Source organism: Balaenoptera acutorostrata, chromosome 12 (genome assembly GCF_949987535.1).
Source record: "Balaenoptera acutorostrata chromosome 12, mBalAcu1.1, whole genome shotgun sequence".
Taxonomy (NCBI): domain Eukaryota; kingdom Metazoa; phylum Chordata; class Mammalia; order Artiodactyla; family Balaenopteridae; genus Balaenoptera; species Balaenoptera acutorostrata.
The window spans coordinates 6,224,948-6,246,308 of NC_080075.1; the positions used below are offsets into that span (position 1 = coordinate 6,224,948).

At 47.3% G+C, this 21,361-nt stretch overlaps 1 protein-coding gene across 1 annotated transcript in view; it reads left to right on the plus strand.

Annotated features, from left to right (window-relative positions):
• The window catches only part of RFX8 (regulatory factor X8), a 67,767-nt gene that overhangs the window by 26,263 nt on the left and 20,143 nt on the right, over positions 1-21,361 (plus strand). Inside the window, exons 5-8 of the mRNA XM_057558327.1 lie at positions 13,423-13,486; positions 17,518-17,628; positions 18,235-18,312; positions 20,939-21,052. Coding sequence (XP_057414310.1) covers positions 13,423-13,486; positions 17,518-17,628; positions 18,235-18,312; positions 20,939-21,052 — 367 coding nt within the window. The remainder of the gene's footprint in view (positions 1-13,422; positions 13,487-17,517; positions 17,629-18,234; positions 18,313-20,938; positions 21,053-21,361) is intronic.

The window sequence follows — 21,361 nt, forward strand, 5'->3', positions numbered from 1 at the left end:
TAAGATCCCACATGCCGAGTGGCCCAAAAAAATAATTAAAGAAAAAAAAGTATGAAGTAGAAACCTATAGTCCAGAGATCCACTTTAAGAATGAGACACTGGGGCCTCCCTGGTGGCGCAGTGGTTAAGAATCCGCCTGCCAGTGCAGGAGACACGAGTTCGAGCCCTGGTCCGGGAAGATCCCACATGCCGTGGAGCAACTAAGCCTGTGCACCACACCTACTGAGCCTGCGCTATAAAGCCTGTGAGCCACAACTACGGAAGCCCACGTGCCACCACTACTGAAGCCCGCGCGCCTAGAGCCCGTGCTCTGCAACAAGAGAAGCCACCGCAATGAGAGGCCCGCGCACCGCAATGAAGAGTAGCCCCCGCTCGCCGCAACTACAGAAAGCCCGCGCGCAGCAACAAAGACCCAGCACAGCCAAAAATAAATAAATGAATTAATTAAAAAAAAAAAAAAAGAATGAGACACTGGTTCATTGCAGCTCTATTTACAATAGCCAGGACACAGAAGCAACCTAAATGTCCATCGACAGATGAATGGATAAAGAGGATGTGGCACATATATACAGTGGAATATTACTCAGCCATAAAAAGAAATGAAATGGAGGTATTTGTAATGAGGTGGATGGAGTTAGAGTCTGTCATACAGAGTGAAGTAAGTCAGAAAGAGAAAAACAAATACTGTATGCTAACACATATATATGGAATCTAAAAAAAAAAAAAGGTCATGAAGAACCTAGGGGCAGGACAGGAATAAAGACACAGACCTACTAGAGAATGGACTTGAGGACACGGGGATGGGGAAGGGTAAGCTGGGACGATGTGAGACAGTGTCATGGACATGTATACACTACCAAATGTAAAACAGATAGCTAGTGGGAAGCAGCCGCATAGCACAGGGAGATCAGCTCGGTGCTCTGTGACCAGCTAGAACTGTGGGATAAGGAGGGTGGGAGGGAGATGCAAGAGGGAAGAGATATGGGGATATATGTATATGTATAACTGATTCACTTTGTTATAAAGCAGAAACTAACACACCATTGTAAAGCAATTATACTCCAATAAAGATGTTAAAAAAAAAAAGAATGAGACACTGTAACACAACACTGTAAATCAACTATACGCCAATAAAAAATTTTTTAAAAAAGATGATGGAGCCTTTGGATTGGGACAGAATGGTGTAGACACATTTCTTTCTGCTTCTCCCTGCTCAGCACAACTGTAAACCCTGGAAATAATGCAAGAAGCAACCAGAGGAAAACTCTGAAAGGTGGTAAGAAGAAAGTGAGCGGGTTGGGAACCCCAGGGCTACACACAGCACAGAGGTGGGGTATCCCGCGACCCCCGACCCTAGACCCAGTGTTTCCCACCCCACCCCGACCGAGCACGAAAAAGCATCCCAGACAGACTCATTCTTCTAACAACACCAGGCAAGGGGAAGTGCTAGGGAGATTCCCGCCAAATATAAACAGCCAGAGGAAACACTCTCCTTCCTCGCTGGGTCTGAGACATCCCTTTTCCACCAGGAGATACTGGGAATGTGAGCCCACCTGTCGGGCGAGGCCCAGCTACAGCAAGCAGCCTGGTCCAGGAAGCCTCTTTGTCCCCCCAGCCCACCCAAGAAGCAGCCAAGGAGTCCAGCTGACGGAATCCCTCCGCTACAGAGGGAAATCCCTGCCCTGCCTGAGAAAAGCTCTCCAGCCCCTCAGGCCACACCAACAGGGAGCTCCCAACCAAGGCTAAGATTGACTACAGAGATGCAGTGAGGATACACAGATCAGAAGGGAGAGAGAGGCACGGTCTGGAGGGATCCACGTGCAGCCTTTCTCCTGATCTCGCCCTGCCCCGAGGGCTCACACAGAGTACAGCCCTCTGTGCAGGAAAAACACTGCAACACGCGTGTGATGCTTCAGCTCAGGGAAGCCCACTGGAGACTGCGCACTCAGAGGCTTTACTAAGGGCTGGTCCCATAAGCACCTCCTTCCTAGCATGTGCCAAAACCACCGAGAAAGGTTACTCAGCATCAGCTACATTGTGTGCAGAAACAGTCCAGGCACAGTGGACCCCTCTTACTTGTTGCTTGTTGACTGGAAGCACTCCGGGAGCCCAGTTCTCAGACGCCAGCCGAGGGCCAGTCTGGCAAGCAGGCCTCTCTAAGGATAGCAGTCTCAGGCCTGCCATGTTCTGTCGTCTCTGCACAAGTGCGTGACCTTGTGAATAAGCTAAGAAAACACCAAATTGCACTCTTTATTTTTATTGAAGTATAGTTGATTTACAGTGTTGTGTTAATTTCTGTAACACAGAAATTACAGAATCACTCCGCTGTACAGCTGATTCAGTTTTACATACATATATATATATGTTCTTTTTTTATATATATTCTTTTCCATTGTGGTTTATCACAGGATATTGAAGAGTCCCCTGTGCTCTGCAGTAGGACCTTGTTGTTTATCCATCCTGTGTACACTGGTTTGCATCTGCTAATCCCAAACTCCCACTCCATCCGTCCCCCACCCCATCCACCTTGGTAACCACAAGTCTGTTCTCTATGTCTGTGAGTCTGTGTCTGTTTCATAGATAAGTTCATTTATGTTATATTTTAGATTCCACATGTAAATAATATCGTATGGTATTTGTCTTTCTCTGTCTGACTTACTTCATTTAATATGATAATCTCTAGGTCCATCCATGTTGCTGCAAATGGCATTATTTTGTACTTTTTTACGGCTGAGTAGTATTCCGTTATACATAGATACCACATCTTCTTTACCCATTCATCTGTCGGTGGACATTTAGGTTGTTTCCCTGTCTTGGCTATTGTGAACAGTGCTGCTATAAACATAGGGATGCATGTATCTTTTTGAATTAGAGTTTTGTCTGGATATATGCCCGAGAGTGGGATTGCTGGATCAGATGGCAACTCTATTTTTAGCTTTTTGAGGAACCTCCATACTATTTTCCATAGGGGCTGCACTAACTTACATTCCCACCAACAGTGTAGGAGAGGTCCCTTTTCTCCACACCGTCTCCAGCATTTGTTACTTGTAGACTTTTTGATGATGGTCGTCTGACTGGTGTAAGGTGATACCTCATTGCAGTTTTGATTTGCATTACTCTGATAGTTAGCAATGTGAAGCATCTTTTCATGTGCCTGTTGGCCATGTGTATGTCTTCCTTGGAGAAATGTCTATTTAGTTCTTCGCCCATTTTTCGATTGGGTTGTTTGTTTTTTTGTCGTTGAGTTGTATGAGTTTTTTGTATATTTTGGAGATTAAGCCCTTGTTGGTTGCATCATTTGCACGTATTTTCCCCCATTCCATAGGTCGTCTTTTTCATTGTTTATGGTTTCCTTTGCTGCAAATTGCACTCTTTAAAAGGGTGAATTGCATGATATGTGAATTATCTCTCAATGAAGTTGTTTTTTAAAAAAAAACTCCAGCAAGGTTTTTTTGTAGACACAGACGGCTTGTTCTAAAAGTTATATGGAAAGGCAAGGCCCTAAAATAGTTCAAACAACCTTGACGAAGAAGAATCAAGTGGGAGAAAACACTACCTGATATTAAGGCTCACTATGCAGCTATAGTAATCAAGACAGTGTGGTTTGGTGGAGGCATAGACACGGAACAGGGACAGAGTAGAGAACCAGAAATAGACCCGCTCGAATATGCTCACATGATATTTCACAAAGGTGCAAGAGTAATTCAGTGGAAGAAGACTAGCTTTTCAACAAACGGTGCAGGAACAACTAGACGTCCACGTGCAAAAAAGTGAACTTCACAACTGATAACAAAAATTAACTCAGGATGGATCATACACTTACATTTAAAACATAAAAATATTAAATTTAAAAAAATAGGAGAAAATCTTTGGGGTGTACCCTAGGGTTAGGCAAAAAGTTCTGAGGCTTGACACCAAAACCATGATCCATAAAAGTAAAAACTAACGAGTTGGACCTCATCAGAATGAAAACTTTTGTTCTGTGTGTGACCTTGTGAAGAGGAGGGAAAGATAAGTTCCACCCTGGAAGAAAATATCTACAAGCCACACATCCGACAAAGGACTAGTGCCTGGAATATATAAAGAGCTTTCAAAATGAAACAGTAAAAAAAAAAAAAGTCCAATTAGAAAGTGGGCAAAAGACATACCCATACGTCTCCCTGAAGAGGATCTACAGATGGCCAATAAGCTCATGAAAGGATGTTCAGCGTCATTCATCATTATGGAAATGCAAATTAACACCACAATGAACACACACCTATCGGGTTGATTAAAATAAAAAATAACGACAACACGAAATGATGGTGATGATGCAGAGAGACTCATACATTGCTGATGGGAGTGCAAAATGGTCCAACCACTCTGGAAAATAGTTTGGCAGACTCTTCTAAAACTAAACATACAATTACCATTCAAACCAGCAATTTCACCCTTGGACATTGATCCCAGAGAAAGGAAAACTTCTGTCCCCACAAAAACCTGCACACACATGTTCATAGCAGCTTTCTTCATAATAAGCAAAAACTGGAATCAGCCCTGATGTCCTTCACTGGGGGACTTTAAACAAAGGATGGTACGGCCATGCCATGGAATACTGTGCAGCAGCGAAGGGAGCAAACTATTGATACAACCGCTTGGATGCATCCCCAGGGAATTACACTGAGTGAAAAAACTATCTCAAAAGGTTCCATACTGTATGATCCCATTTATAAAACATTTTTAAATGGCAAAATTTTTTTCTTTTCTTTTTTTTTAATTGAAGTATAGTTGATTTACAATGTTGTGTTAGTTTCAGTTATACATGTATGTATATATGTATCATATTCTTTCCCATTGTGGTTTATCACAGGATACTGAATACAGTCCCCTGTGCTATACAGTAGGACCTTGTTGTTTATCCATCCTGTATGTACTAGTTCGCATCTGCTAAGCCCAAACTCCCAATCCAGCCCTCCCCTGCCCTTTCCCCCTTACCCCTGGGCAAGCACAAGTCTGTTCTCTATGTCTGTGAGTCTGTTTCTGTTTCTTAGATAGGTTCATTTGTGTCATAAGTGATAGATGGTATTTGTGAAATGACCACGTTTTTGAAATGAAGGACAGTTTCCTGGTTGCCAGGAGTTAGGGACCTGGGGGTGAGGGAGCAAGAGGTGGGTGTGGTTACAGAGGGGCAGCACCAGGGACCCTCGTGATGACACAGACGTTCTGTGTCTCGTCTGTGGTATCGAATGCACGCATCTCCATAGGTGATAACATTGTGTTGAACATATGCAAAAAGGAGTTTAAGTGAAACTTGGGAAATTCGAGTAAGATCGGTGAATCTGTATCAGTGTCAAAAGCCAGACTGTGACGTTGTACTGTGGATGGGCAAAATGTTGCCATCGGGGGAGATGGGGCGGAGGGTAAAAGGGAGCTCTCTGCACCATTTCTCACCGCTGCTACCTCGATTACAAATAATGCATCAAGCCTGACCCTGCAGTCCAGGAAAACACGGGATGGCGGGTCCCCTGAAGTAGCTGGTCTTCCCCCGCCCCTGTCTTCTGCTCGCGCCCAGGGGCCCTTCCCGCAGAGTCGGGCTCACTCCTGTGTCCCAGAGCGCCCTCCTCACTGTGGCCTGCAGCACAGCTGTTCACGTGGTACCCTAGCCGGGGTCCGTCCTGCTGTGCACCTGGGAGCAGGCAGCCCCACGGGCAGGGAGCTGTGTCCGCCCAGGGCACACGCTCAGGGCCGGCTTCTGAGAGCACGAGCTCGCCAGTGTTTAGACCCCAGCTGAGCATTTCCCTTGTTCCCCAGAGTGATGGCCCCAGTGAGGCAGGCGTTTCTCCACGGGTGCAGCCACTGAAGTCTGATTTACTTTCCTGCTCGTGTTTGCCTAAGGGAGGAGTAGGCATCTGCATTTTTTTTTTTAATTAATTTATTTATTTATTTATGGCTGTGTTGGGTCTTCGTTTCTGTGCGAGGGCTTTCTCTAGTTGTGGCAAGCGGAGGCCACTCTTCATCGCGGTGCGCGGGCCTCTCACCATCGCGGCCTCTCCCGTTGCGGAGCACAGGCTCCAGACGCGCAGGCTCAGTAGTTGTGGCTCAGGGGCCCAGTTGCTCTGCGGCATGTGGGATCCTCCCAGACCAGGGCTCGAACCCGTGTCCCCTGCGTTGGCAGGCAGATTCTCAACCACTGCGCCACCAGGGAAGCCCGCATCTGCATTTTTCAAGGGCATCTTCTCTGCTCTTTTTTTTTTTTCTCTCGACCGCGTGTTAAGGAAAGGCGTGCAGCCACTGATGAGGGCGGCAGCATAGAGATTTGGCCGGGAGCCAGCGCTGGTGGCTTTAAGGGACTCTGGGGTCTGCCTCCGCATCGCCGCCACCACCAGGTGCTGCAAAAAAGCATGCAGTCTAATTAAAATCAGTTTAGTCTTGAGGTGAGCCCCTGTCTCCCCCATGTTGCCCCTCCAAGCCCCATCAGAGGAGAAATTCTCATGCTCAGCTCTCTGCTACCATCCACCCCGCCCCCTCCCCCATGCCAGCAGAAGCCGCAGGAGGACACGAGCCCCAGCCAGGGAACCCCTTTGTTGGACACCTGACAGGTGGCCCAGGAGCAAGCAGACCGGGAGTCCTGGTGTCAACAGCATTTGTTTTCCCTGGGGGGGAGCGAGGGGGGCAGGTTGTGGTGGATTCCACTGAAAACTGCTGAGGCAGCGCCTGCCCTGAACCCAGGAGAAACCAAGGCTTAATTTTCAAGACCAATGAGAAGCTTGAGGCTATTTTTTTTTTTTTTTTGAGGAAAATGACTATAAATATGCAGTGTGGGGCTTCCCTGGTGGCGCAGTGGTTAAGAATCCGCCTGCCAATGCAGGGGACACGGGTTCGAGCCCTGGTCCAGGAAGATCCCACATGCCGCGGAACAACTAAGCCCGTGCACCACAACTACTGAGCCTGCGCTCTAGAGCCCGTAAGCCACAACTACTGAGCCCACGTGCCACAGCTACTGAAGTCCGCATGCCTAGAACCCGTGCTCCGCAACAAGAGAAGCCACTGCAGTGAGAAGCCCGTGCACCGCAACGAAGAGTAGCCCCTGCTCGCTGCAACTAGAGAAAGCCTGTGCGCAGCAATGAAGACCCAACGCAGCCAAAAATAAAATAAATAAATTAAAATATATATATATGCAGTGTGTGCCAGATGAAAAGGACCCCTTCCCAAAATCCAGGACGTTTCCCACCCTGCTCCAGGGTAACATAATTTTACAGGAAACAGGCCTCCCCAGATCCCAGTCTTGTTTAGCTGGCATCCAGGCTGAGTCCTGGACCTGAGTCTAAGTGCTGACCTAGAACCTACTGGAGAATTGGGGCCAAAGTATAAAATGCTCTTATCATCAGGGGAGGGGGAGGGGATTGGAGAGAGAGAGTGTGTGTTTGTGTGTGTGTGTGTGTGTTGTCACATCTAGAGAAACAGCTCTGCTTAACTCAGGTTTATTCTCTATCTCTTAGGCCAAATCCCTGGCTCATACGATACAAGGAAAACTTTGACAGATGACTCCCCATTCTATCGCACATGACTTCTGACATCAATGGGACAGAGGCTCACGTTTCTCTCAGGATATATGGAAACTAACCGTTGCCCTCATTCCTTCCCCAGCACCACACACACACACACACACACACACACACACACACACACACACACACACACACACACACACACACACACACCTCTCTCTCTCTCTCTCTCTCTCTCTCTCTCTCTCTCTCTCTGTCTCTCTCTCTCAGCTTTTCCAACGTAGCATATTAAAGGCCTTTAGAAAGCTTCTAAAATTGGGCCTTCCCCAGTCTGCGCCTTTGTTCTCTGCACCTTTGTTCTTCTGCCAGCTCCTGAGCCCAGGGGGCTGCCCGGCGGCCCTGCGCCCGCAGAACCCAGGGCTGTGGGTCCACAGCTGGCTAGTTGTGCTGACAAAGCAGAAAGGCTCAGGGTTCATCTTTCAGACTCACCACCCCAGGAGGGTGAGTTGACAGGGAGCCGTCAGCCGGGCGATTGTGGGCACCGAGGACCCAAGGATGTCAGAACATCAGCAGTTACCTCGGAGCTTTTCTTTCTGTCCGTGCAGCCCTGGTACCTGCAGGAGCTGAACCCTCCCGGTGCCAGGGCTCTATCGAGCCCCATGCGGCCTCCCTCTCAGGTATAATCAGGGGTCCAAGTTGCAACCCGCATCTGGGCCTTGTCCGCCCTATGCTTTGCAAGGCTGGTTAGAACTTGTTAAGGTTAAAAAAAGATAGGCGTTACCTGATCGTTGTCTAGCAGCTCAAAAAACATAGGTGTAGAGGATCCTGCCCCAGACTGCATCTTTGCTTGGGGAAGGTTTTTGTTTTATTTATTTATTTATTTATTTATTTTTGGCCGTGTTGGGTCTTCGTCTCTGTGCGAGGGCTTTCTCTAGTTGTGGCAAGCGGGGGCCACTCTTCGTCGCGGTGCGCGGGCCTCTCACTATCGCGGCCTCTCTTGTTGCGGAGCACAGGCTCCAGACACGCAGGCTCAGTAATTGTGGCTCACGGGCCCAGCCGCTCTGCGGCATGTGGGATCTTCCCAGACCAGGGCTCGAACCCATGTCCCCTGCGTTGGCAGGCAGATTCTTAACCACTGCGCCGCCAGGGAAGCCCTCGGGGAAGGTTTTAAAAGCCGGTAATGCTCTGAAGCTCCCAAACTATCTCACCTGTTCAGAGTGTCCCTCACCTGCTCATCTCCAGCCGAGACGACAAGACAATGCAACGTGCTATCTGCTGAGGAAGGCTGGCATCCAGTTGCTGAGTTTTGTCTCTGGAAGGTGAATGTGAACAAGTTAGACTTTCAACACTTTTAAAGGTGTCCCGCCAGGTCATCATTTTGCCATTAAGTTGCTCATAAAATCTAATGGGAATAGAGTTATAAGCAGTGTAAGAGCAACAGCCCCCAACGCCGAAAATGACAAATCCACGACGCTCACCTAACCCGGTTTAAAAAGAAGGTTGTTCTTCCTAAATGGGAAAAGAATGAAAAAGAATAGATATATGTATACGTATAACTAAATCACTTTGCTGTACACCTGAAACTAACACAACATTGTTAATCAACTATAGTCCAATATAAAATAAAATAAAATCTAAAGAGAGAAGGTTGTTCTTTTCCACTTTAAGTTTCAAAACTCTCACATCTTCCTTTGCCCTCCTCGTGTACATTATTTGTTTTCATGCACACGTGTGTCTTACAAGACGGAAATAGTGGAAGAGGTAATAGAGGTGAAGATGTGAAGTTAGAGCTGGGTTTCTGGCTCTGAATTGTTTCTCGTTTCCCGTACGTGAAATGGGAATAATGATGAATTATTATCCACCACCTAAGGGATCGTTGTGAGGGCTAAGGTGATGCACGTAAGGCGCTTAGCAGTGGGTGAATGCTCGGTATATTTCAGTGATTAGCATCATTAGTATAATCAAAATTATATTAAATAAAGCTTTTGCAGTCATAACACCCATCCTGATATGAATACAAATATTGACTGTTTAGATATAAAAATATCAAGTTGAGGGTATCTTCTCCTAATCAAAACCAAAATAACTAATTCGGGTGCTCTGAGTAAAAATTGAAATCAGGCCCTCCACTGATGAGAAGATGAAGCACCTTCCCTCCGAAATCTGACACTGAACAAGTATGGGACATGAATTCAGTTTTATTACACTTTTATCCTCTTGCCTTTGTAATTGCTTCACGTTGTTTCACTGCTGTTAGAATGATTTGCAAGGGCAAATGACGATGCCCAGATGATGTAAATGAAGGTCTGGATTAATGACAACTGATGTCAAAACCTGAGAATGTGGATGCAAATTGCAGTTAGGACTAAAAGAAAGTTAAAGGCCAGAAGGCATATTAAGCTAACACGACATTTGAAAGATTTTCCCCGGGGGAAAAAAAGGATGAGTCATGTGGCATATAATCATGTCTCAGCCCTCTTTACGTTGGACCCTTCTTAGCCCAATTGATCGTAAAAACTAATTAAAGTAAAATGTGGTTTTTAATGTGTCTACGCCTTTAAAGCATCTCAAGAAAAAGAAAAAGGGGGGGGGGGTGGATTTCCCTGGTGGTCCAGTGGTTAGGAACCGGGCAAGTTCACTGCCAGGGCCCGGGTTCGATCCCTGGCTGGGGAACTAAGATCCCACAAGCTGTGCGGCCAAAAAAAATAATTTAAAAAATTAAAAAAATAAAGCGTCTCAGGCCTCAGAGGATGATGGAAGAAGACCTCCTTTTGAGCTGGAAGCACTTTCTTCCCAGTAAGGTCAGCTCTGGGTGTTTGGTATGGTTTTCTTAGAGCCCTATTTTCACAATGACTGTGCTTTTGATCACAACCTAATAAATGTCCCAAAGGACTGAATCGGAACCACACACGGGAAATGACACAGGGACAGTGACCGCCCCCCCCCCCCCCCCCAGAACAAGAGGCCATCCTGGCTGGACCCTGAGAGCTAAAACTATCACCTCCGGTGCTGCTTCAGCCCCTCACCCTGAGCGCCCCTGCTCTCGGGTGGAAGACCCCTCGGTGGGGCACCTGTCTGCCACAGTCCCCCCCTTCTAGCCTAGCCCAGCCTGACCTGCAAGATCAGAGCACAGTCAACGCCTGCAGTGTTCACTCGACCAGATGCTCTGGGCGCCGACGCCCTTGACCTGGACCTCCACGGACCTCCTCTCGCAGTAGGGCTGGTCTCCGGCAGCTGTTCTCTGCTCAGCTGCTTTGTAGCGTGGCTCTAATATTGCCACCCTCTATCTCACGCAGATTTTCATGCCTCTGGCTTGCATGGGGCCTCTGAAACTAGGTAATCTTTTAAATAGATAGTTAAGGTCTTACTGAACCTCCGTGCTGACCCATGTGGTGAGCCATTTATTGAAGGAGGACCTTCCAAAGGCGGCGAGAGACAGCCCCTCCGTTCCTTTGAACAAGAGAGCCATCATCGTCTGGCTGCGTGGAGATGAGGACTTTCTAACAGATGACCGAATCTCTCCGTGACGTTGACATATTTCTGTTTCCCATTATTGTTGTCTCAGCGCGTAAAATCCCCCAATTAAATGCTACAAAAATTGCATATCTCCCCAGTGAGGGTAGGAGCATTGCATCCCCTTGTCGGCCTCACATAGGCCTCTGCATGGCAAGGAGTCCCCCTTTCAGTCTTCCTTGTAACACCACCCTCCTTTCAATGGCTGTTGAGTTAAACTCGTACTCTACATTGAACCGATGGCAGAAACTTAGGAGTTTCACTTACCAATCCAAAATTACTGACTATCACTCTCAGTGGCTTAGCCTCCAAAGCTTCCTGAGTCAGGGTTGGGGGAGGGGTGAGCCATAAGGTGGAGGGTTTCCCTTATCCTTCCTTTAAGTCAGAAACCAGACCTTCTAGCTTCCAGATTCCTGAGTATCCAAAGGAATGTCCCAGGAAGATGGCTGTTACCATCCAGAGACTTTAGTAAGTGCCCTCCAAGTACAGGGCTGTGATAAGTACCAACCAAAGCACACTAACCAATCACAAGGGAAGCTCCCCTGAGCTGATCAAGCTGCCAGTTTATAGGCCTGTAAGCTGTTGAACTAATAAGAGAAGAGGATGGGCCCTCTGACGTAGGTTCCCCTGACAGCCTGTACTTTAGCTGTCATAACAATGACTTTGCAATTATTCGTGTTAACAGCTTTTCTCCTCCACGGGCTGTAACCTCTCAGAGGGCAGACCTTGTCCATCACGACCACAGCTGTATCCCCCAGGGCCTAGCGTGATGCCCCAATATAGTAGGTAAGCAGTAAATAATGGACGCATGAATGAGAAATGGATGGACGAAGCGGAATACATTCACGGTCTTGCATTCATTTTCCAAAGAAGACATATAAGGAGCAGCAGGAGAACAGACGTGGATTGTGGAGAAACTGCTCTCCCTCCAATTCAGCTGAGGGACGCCTCACAAGTGATTCTTACGCATCTCTTAAAGGCTGATGATGATCCTATTTTTCTACTTAGATTCCTTTTCTATTAGCCCTTTATTCAATGAACTTTTGTTTCCAACATCTTCTTGTCTTCTTTCATTCTAGGTTTTATGCTTTCAGGTGGTGATTGTTGCTTGTTGTTTTTGTTGCTATTATGTCTCAGAGTCTTTGTGGCCATGGGCTGTTCATAGATTTTACCTGGAGAAACTCCATCATTGTCCACACCTACCCAATATGTCATTGAGACATGACAGATGGAACTCCCGAGACATTTCAGATTCTCCGTCAGTCCATCATCCTGGATCTCCTCCAGGTTGAACAGATTCCGTGTCCTGACACCCTTTTGCCAATGAGCAGTCCACAGTACACTTCCTGTTGTGATAACAGCTCTTACTGAACAATGAAGAGGGTGACTTTCTAGTAGGTGTGTAGCCAGACCCTGAATCTATCTGCCCTGTTTTGAAATAGAATATCATGCAGAAACATTGATCACATGGGTATCAAGTTCTGTCCAGATTTCCATGGAGAATGGACTGACCCAAACCTTCAGAAGAGAGCTCCCAGGGCTGTAGAGAGGCTGGGAGGGGATGTAGGATCTGCCTGTGTGAGATGAAAGCCATTTTCCTCCACTCCCCTCCGACTCCCACCCCGCCCCAGGCCATCCCTGCCTTGAAGACCTTGGTCTTGCCTCCAGAAGCGGAGCGTTCGCCTGCTACCTTCCTCTTTGCATATTTACATAGAATTCAAAGAGTCAGGCGTGAGGACATGTGTGGAGTGGAAGCCACAGCCACAGCTCTGGGCAGGACGTGGAGAAGCCAACACTTCCGGCATCTGGAGGATGCACATTTCCTGTGCAAAGCGGGGGGCCCTGGGCTCCCAGTTTCTCGATGCCCACAATTAAAGGGGAAATGCACCACACCGCATAGATAGAACTGAATCTGTTCTCTGCGACATATAGATAAATGTCTCCAGTACGATATATGAACCCAAGAGGCATGGTGACATGGGACTTACATCTTATTATTCATTCTCAGTTTCCTTGTTCTGTGAAGCTGCCCTGCTTCATCCATCAACTCAGAGGATATTATCGTTTCTGAGTAGATCATTTTCAAAGCCCCAAATCAGAAAATAGAAGACTTCATTTCCATGATAATTTTTCTTTTCTCACTGGAGCAAGTCCTACCCATGATGACATCATATTCTTGCTTCTGAAGGGAATAAGCCTATAAAAATAAATACGTGGTTGTCCCAGTTACAGAAATGGATTAAAAAAAAACACACAACTCTAAGCAGGTGATAATCAGCAGTTGTAGAAAGAAACTTGGAGGAGGGTTTTGAAATCAAAGTTACCCCCCAACAAGTAACCTCACTGCCAAAGAAACTCTATGCTTATGCTCAGAAACGAGTGTCTAACTGAAATTATTTCTCTGTTGTCTGTTATGTCACAGTGGAGATGTCGTTGCCTTTGAAAAATCTGCTAATTATAACAGCATTCTCCAAGAAGAAGGAGCAGTGAGTATTGACTAAAATAGATTTGTTATGATAGACCCTGGAATATTCAGTAATTGCTGAATTAGATGCAACTGTTTTCCTGAGTGTAACATTCTTACTATGGGCAGCCCTCAACCACTCACCCCTCCAGCCAGGACTGTTGTGTGTCCACTGTGTACACACGGTGTGTGAGGACAGGGGAGGTCCCTGTCCTCAGGAACAAACTACCTAGCTACTCATCAGCCGTTTAACAGTGTTTCTTCTGCTATAATCAGAAAAGAAGCATAGGTTATTAGCAATAAATCTGTGTGAAAGTGTCTCCAATTACATGTATAACTCTTTGAATTAGGACACCAGAACTATGAATAGCTAATCTGTGACATCACGAGGTGAACTTTTCTTTGGTTGCCCAGGATGACAGGATAGCACTTTGCTACGACAAGTGGCATTGAGTAGACACCCTTTGAAAAGCCTGTTTTGTGACCAGCCCTCTTGAGGGCTGAATGGGGTGTGAAAGAAAAGTAAAAACAAACAAACAAAAAGCATATTCCCTATACTTGAATAGAATACAGTTTCGTAGCTGGGGAGCTAAGACAGACATAAAACTTGGGTGTGCTGTGAGGGGCCCGTGCCCGCTACAGGGGGATTGGGAGCTCCGCAGGGAGGGAGGGAGGAAGAATGTGGGCCAGGAGTAATTAGGGAAGGCTTCATGGAAGAGGTGGCCTGTGTTTGTTTCCTGTTGCGGCTGTAACATACTAGCACAAATTTCATGACTTAACACAAACTTATTATCTAAAACTTCTAGAAGTTATGAGTCTGACTAGTTCTCACCAGGCTAAGAGCAAGGGGTTGACAGGGCTACATTCCTTCTGGGGGACCTGGAGGGGAGAGTCTGTTCCCGGCCTTTTCCAGCTTCTAGAGGCTGCCCACATTCCTTGGCTTGTGGCCACTTCCTCAGCCAGCAAAGGCAGGCTGACTCCTTCTCATGACACCATCTCTCTGGCTCTCTGCAGCTGGGAAAGGCTCTCTGCTTTTAAGGACCCTCGTGATTACATTGGGGCCACCTGGAGGATCCAGGGTCATCTCCCCATCTCAGGGTCCTCAACCGTAATAACATCTGCAAAGCCCCTTTGCCACGTAAGGTTCCAGGGACTAGGATGTGGGCGTTTTCGGGGGGCTGTTCTTCCACCTATCTTGCTGCCCTTGAGCTGGTCCTGGACAGGGTCGCTGAGATCCTCTTTTTAGGAGGTGTTGATCTTGAGGGAATATGTAGCCTGCATTCATGCTGGGGGGTGTGCGGGCAGTGAGAACCAGGAGTGAGGATGTCGGGGAGAAGTAGACTCAACATGAGGTCCAGATGGTGGACAGCTTGTCAATGCCAGCCTGGGGAATTTGGGTGTCACCCAAGAGACTGGGGGAAAACCACTGAGGCATCTTCAGAAGGAGAATGACAGGATACATTTGCTCTGGGGGTGATAATTCTGGGAGCAGTGTCTTCAAGAATGCAGGAAGAACAAAAGGCATCAAGAGAATCCATAGAGTAACTCAGGGGTGGCAGGTGGTGCCTAAAGGCACAGGTGATGACAGGAAGGTCCTCCAGCGTTTCTCCAGGGGCTGACACTTAGTACCTGCTCACTAAAGGTGGGTGGAATAAGTGAATGATAATAACCCCAATGACTTTTCTTGGATCTCCTGAAGATCCCAAGCTGTATTTAATACACCTAAAAAAATCTAAATAGAATTCCTCACTTTTTTGTCATTTTGCTGAACTATTTCTCCAGAACAGGAATCCCCCTGATTCTTTCCTGAATGTCTTGTCCCGCAGAGATTCAGACTTTAGTGGTTCTGCACCAGACACTCGCTCCCTTTAGATTTTTGATTGTTTATATTATGAAGAAAAGATTTCAATTCATGATTTTCTTTTTTTTTTTTTTTTCTGAAAGATCAGTTCTTTTCACAGGAAGAGTCCAAAAGGAATTGACTTCAGGAACGCAATGAATTTACTTATTATTATTTTTGGTCGTAGCTTCCGTTTCCATTCTGACCATACTGTGTTTTCAGATGACTTCTTCTGCACAGGTGAAACTGTGAAGTATCGGAAATTAGAATTTTGAATTCCAATTAGAAGTAGCCGTGTTTAATGTAGGGATTTCTGCAGAGTTGGACAACACAGCCTGCCCGGAGCTGCGGTCTCAGCTTGAGATGCGTAAGGCTCACCTGGGGAGCTGGTTAAAGCGAGAGATTTCTGGCCTCATGTGATTCACGAGGGCCCTAGCGCTATGAACTTCAGGCACCCCAGGAATCCTGATGTAGTTGGTTTCAGGGCTGCCCTTGAGAAACACGGGCTTGGATACTGGCAGAATCAGCGTTACGAGAGTATCGATGAGCCCGGGAGGTCACGTGTGCTGCGGAGAAAGTGGACGTGGTTGGGATCGTGCAGCATGAGAGGAGAGGGTAGCCCAAGGCTGGAAAGGAGGATCCCTCAGTTCTTCTCCAGTAGCAGCGCTGATGGTCAGGCCAGTGAAGTCCCTGCGACAGCCCCATCCTTCCTGGTGACCAGCCCGAGCATTGTCCCCCCAACCCACATCCTGGAAGCAGACCCATCAGAGGACTCCGAATGTTGCCAGGGTTAATGGTAGGAATGAGGGTGGAACAGCCCCCAGTGGAAACCAAACAGCACCCCATGGAATGATGCCTCTTGATCTATCACCTTTCTGTGCTGCTGCTTTATTTACTTAGACATCTACACCCTTACTTTCTTCCAAAAATATTAACAATGGGAGTTTAACTTGGCATCTTCACAGTATGTAGTGCATAATGTGCATTTTTCTGGGGAGAAGCTCATTTGTTTTCATCACATGCTCAAAGGGGTTCAGGACCACAAAAGAGTTGAGAAGTAACAGATTTTAGGTCCTTAAGAAGACCGTTGAGTGTGACCCTAAACGCCCCTGGACTTCAATGTGATATTGGCTGATAACAAGGAAGCATCAGCTCAGGAGAAAGCTGGCGGTGGCTGTTCTCTGTGGGTGCAACGCGCAGCTGGGGGCGCTCCCGGCCCTGAGGATAGGGGCTGGCGGTTCAGAAGGCTGGTCTGGCCTCCAGTGGCTTGTAGACAAGAGCCTACTGCAAACCCACATCAACGAGCTACTAAGCAAGATACAAGCGAGTAGCTCGGTAAGGCTCTGAGCGCGTAAGAACGGAGAGAGCTAAGGAGGAACTGCTGACCTTGGAACTGTGCTGCCACACGGCGGGCCATTAGGTTGGAGAGAATGAAGGGGAGCCAGCCCCCCCGCCCCCGAGGTGCAGTCCAGCAGGCTTAGCTGCTTAACTTCCAACCCCCAGGCATGCTTTCACCGACTCTATTAAAATGGAAGTTATTCAAAAGGCGTCTGGGAAAATCCTGAAGAAGTAATTTCAAATACAGTTGATGTCCTTCATTCAAACCAGGGGCAACCATGCCTCCCCTTGCTCTGGGGGGGGGGAGGGGGTGGGGAGGGGAGGCGGGGAGAACATCCAGGATGACAAAAGGCAGGAATATTGAATTCGCTTTCCGCCATGTTGCCTTTTTCCATCCTTGATGGAAAGGTTTTACATTCTGTAATGTGTTCTTCTAAAGGAAAGTCTGTGCCCCTCATTTTCCTTGTCCGTTAGGCCCTGAGATTTTTTTTTATATGACTAACCATTTGTATAATCCAGGCACAGTGACCCAGACAGGATATGGTTTTAGTTCAAGGAGGGGCAATGAGATAGACAAGAGTTGTACAATGTCTTTATGGCATCAAATTATTCATAGGTAATATTTTTACTGTACGTCGCTATTCAGCATTTGTAATACACGGCAGTAAGAGTGCAATATGTTAAATCCTAGTTCCTCCCTGATGACTGTAGTGCATAGACTTACAGAGGAAGGTTAGTATTATTTGCGATGAAATATAAGGGCAAATTGCTGGGATCAGTAGTGTGTCCAGAGGTGTGGATAAAAGATTACTCCACAGCAGCAGTGTAATTATCGCCTGGCTTAAAGAAATAATCCATGTGTCAATGGTTTTTAGGGTGCCGGTCGTTCGCCGAATAAGACAGACCCAGTTGGATCGCCTTTGTCTGAATTCCGGAGATGTCCATTCTGGGAGCAGGAACTGGCAAAGAAGTACTCCTACAAAACAGTAAGCCTGCATGTATCCGGGAGATTAACATTCACGCCTTGGCTGCCTGGGGGCAGTAAATGGCTTCTTAGTTTGCCTGTGATCATAGTCGTACCAGTTGGAGTAATGTTTGCCTTCTCCCAGACCAGGGAGAACCAGCATTCCCTCCTGGGCTTGATGGTGGTCAGGAAATTCAGGGCTTCTCTTCATGTCCTAGAGAAAGGCTCCACGTGGGACCACGTTGTCATCTTTTAGAATGAGGGCCTCCCCGTGACAGAGCAGGGAACACATATGTGCATTTCCTAGAGCCTGGGCTGGGGGGTGTGGAGGGAGAAATTGGGGTTAGGAAAGAAAGTTGTCAAAGATCGGTGGCCTTTAGAGCGGGTGGTGCAGATCCTGGAAATATATGAGTTATGGCATCAGAAATGGAGCTACATCTATTTCAGGCCAATAAGTTATGCATTACTCCACGTAGCTAAAGAACACGCGGCCCCAGGAAAGAGCCCAGCTGCTGTCATAGCCAAATAGCAACACAAGCAGCATCTTAGGGGCTCAGAAAGGTCTTTGAGGAGCAGTTCATTCTGGAAGTGGGCTGCAAACTGAAATGATTCTCCGTATCCTTCCTAGATGGCCTTTCTTGCTGATGAATACTGCAACTATTGTCAAGACATTTTACAGAATGTGAGGAACCAAGAACTCAAGAGAGTAGGTTTTATCTGCAAAATACCAGCATTAATGACTTGTTCTTAACCTTTCTACTTGAAAAGACCCCTCGAGGGATGTCTAGTGGGAATTCATTGACTGAAGTGCTTAGAATGAAGCTATTTTATAGTCAGTGAGCTCTTGAAGGTGCTATTTTTATTCAGTTTAATCATCTGGAAGTGTTCCAAGGTGCTCATGTGGATCACTTTACGCTTTAAATAAAAATTCAGCTATTTTTAGATCCTAATTCCAGCTGATTTGGAATCCGGTATTGGTAATGTTATTTACCCTGGAATTCTCCGTGATGCTTCAGAGCCGTTATTGATACACGCTAACTGAACAAGAAGCAGTTCGAAGCAGGGTGCTCTGACGTGGGTATCATGATGATTGTATTTTATTCTAGAATTGACTGTGGAAGACACGAGTAAATCTTTTAACCATTCTGAATTCTGTCTTTTGCTGTATAAAATGAAAATCCAGGGAAGCAAGTGCACATTTAAATGAAAAGTTTTCTGAGGCCTCCGTGTTCTAAGCACTTCACCTTTGGGAGATAATATTCACTCAGCATGAACGCATTTTGTACTTTGTGTAAAGCATTGGCATGAGGGAGGGACCACGCAGTCTTCAGAGTGGCCCCTGGCCTATTAATGACGTGTTGTAAACATCCATGCGTGTCGGATAGCTAATCCATTCCTTCTTGGAACTTCCCTGGTGGTCCAGTGGTTAAGACTCCACCCTTCCAATGCAAGGGGCGTGGGTTTGATCCCTGGTCAGGGAACTAAGATCCCACATGCTGCGTGGCATGGCCAAAAAAATTAAAAAAAAAAAAAAATCCATTCCTTCTTGCCTTCAGTGCTTCATCAAGTACTAACTGAATTCTTACCCTGTGACCAGCACCATTTCTGGAACTAGGAAGGTATTCCCCAGGAGGCTGGAGAAGCTTATAGTCTGGTACTGAAAGGAACGATGTAAGCCAATGAATATGATACCGTATGGAAAGTTCTAGAACACAGTGTGATGGACGGTTCTGGGTGCCCAAGGGAAGAGGAACAGAGACAGCTGGAGTGGGCTCCCCCGGGGGAGGCCGCGTTGCCGGCAACTCTCTTAGAAAAGCAGAAGTTCAACAGACTCGAAACGGGGTAGAAAAGGGATTCCAGGCGGCTTCAGTGGTGCCAGGCAAAGGCAGCAGGATGGCCACCGGCATCACAGGACAAGAAGGTCGCTGTGGCCGGATTTATCTCGAAAGGAGAGAAGCCAGAGGGGAGGTGGGAATCGGCCGCTGCTAGGAAGGGCCTCTGGAAGACCCTGACTCACTGAGGAGACGGTTGGCAGTGACATCCAAGGGCCATATTGGAGCAGAGGGTGCGAAGGAGGTTCTGTCGCAGTCAAGGTGAGAAGGAAGGAGGGTTGGATCGGGAGATCCAGTGACAGTGACATCAGAGAGAAAGAGGGACAAATCAGAAATATTTCTGAAGCAGGCTCATCGGGATTAGGTGATTTGGGACCTGGGTGCTGGGGGAGTGGGCCGAGGTGGTGCTGTCTCATCCAGACCCGCGGGCCCCAAAAACCTCCAGCCTGGGATTCGAAGGATCAATACATCCTGCTCATCCCACGCTTGTCTTTTTCGTTAAATATCTGTGAGTCTCTTGGGAGACGTCTTCTCTAGAAGAGAGTTTATAATCAGGTAACTCCAGGGTCAGGCCTCACTCCCTTGACAGCCTGCACAGAAGGAACAGTTTCTTGCCTGGGGTCACTGGAGGGCCCTGGGGTCAGTATTGTGATGTCTCAGAATATCTGAGCTGCAGGAATCCCCAAAGGCAAGAGTCCTCATGAGCTGACAACTCAGGTTGGCCACCTGGTCCAAAGACGGAATCTGAAAAGTCAACATGGGGGAAAACAAAACAAAAGTTGTCCACAGGAGTCTTTAAAGAAGGCTCCTTTGTGCAATAGAATCGCACCAGTTCCCTTTGGTCTACACCGTCCTTAGGTGAATTCTGACATGATGTCAAGGAGGAAGTGTCTTTTTTTTTTTCTTTTTAAATATTTATTTATTTATTTATTTATTTTGGCTGCACTGCGTCTTAGTTGTGGCACGCGAGCTCTTAGTTGCGGCACGCATGCAGGATCTAGCTCCCCGACCAGGGATCAAACCCCGGGCCCCGTGCTTTGGGAGGGTGGAGTCTTACCCACTGGACCACCAGGGAAGTCCCGAGGTGTCTTTGATTCCATACTGTTACACCTCTTCCCGAGCTGAAAAATAATTGAGGGGGTCAATCAGTCAATGAAAATTTATTCTAAACTCTGGTTTGTACCCCTGGGGCCTGATCCTCATCCCATTGTAATCAGTAGGAGCCCCCTTGTGGTCAGAAACAGCCTTCCTTCCAGAAAACTGCCTCAGGAAAAAGGTGGTCCACGTCCTCCCACCCAACTGACAGGTGGTCTCTGATGGGTGTAAGATCACTTCTGAGATACAGCTTGGAAAAGCCAATAGGCAGAGCTTTATGTGGGTTGGAATGAAATTCATTCTGTTACCATTTGGGGCTGATGAAGAGCGGGGGGCGGGTGGGCTGGTGTGGCCTCACCAGGCACAAAACGAGCGTTCAGAGATACGTGCCGTTCTTTACATCAGGTGGAGGACTCACTCACGTCCTTCTGGAAGTCTCTGCAGCAGGACACAGTCATGCTCATGTCGTTGCCTGACGTGTGCCAGCTCCCTAAATGCTACGACAGACAGCTGTACAAGGTAGGAGGAAGTTCCTTCGACGTGCTGGTTTGTATCCTTCCCAGAAATTGGTTCCAGATGCTGGGGTTAGACCCGCAGCCCTCACTCTCGGCGGTGTCCGCGGGGTTGGAGAAAATGGAGAAGGTCTCCTCCTAAGACCTTCTGAGGAGTCAGTCGTGGGGCCCCTGGACCGGTGAGCCTTGGATCTTTCCCTAAGACTCAGCTTTTCTTTCTGAATTCACTGAGAATCTGAGTTACCTCATGTAGAGAAAAAGCCAGTACACATGGTGACCTGTGGCTCTGGTGACCCGTGAACCCTGAACTGAGTCA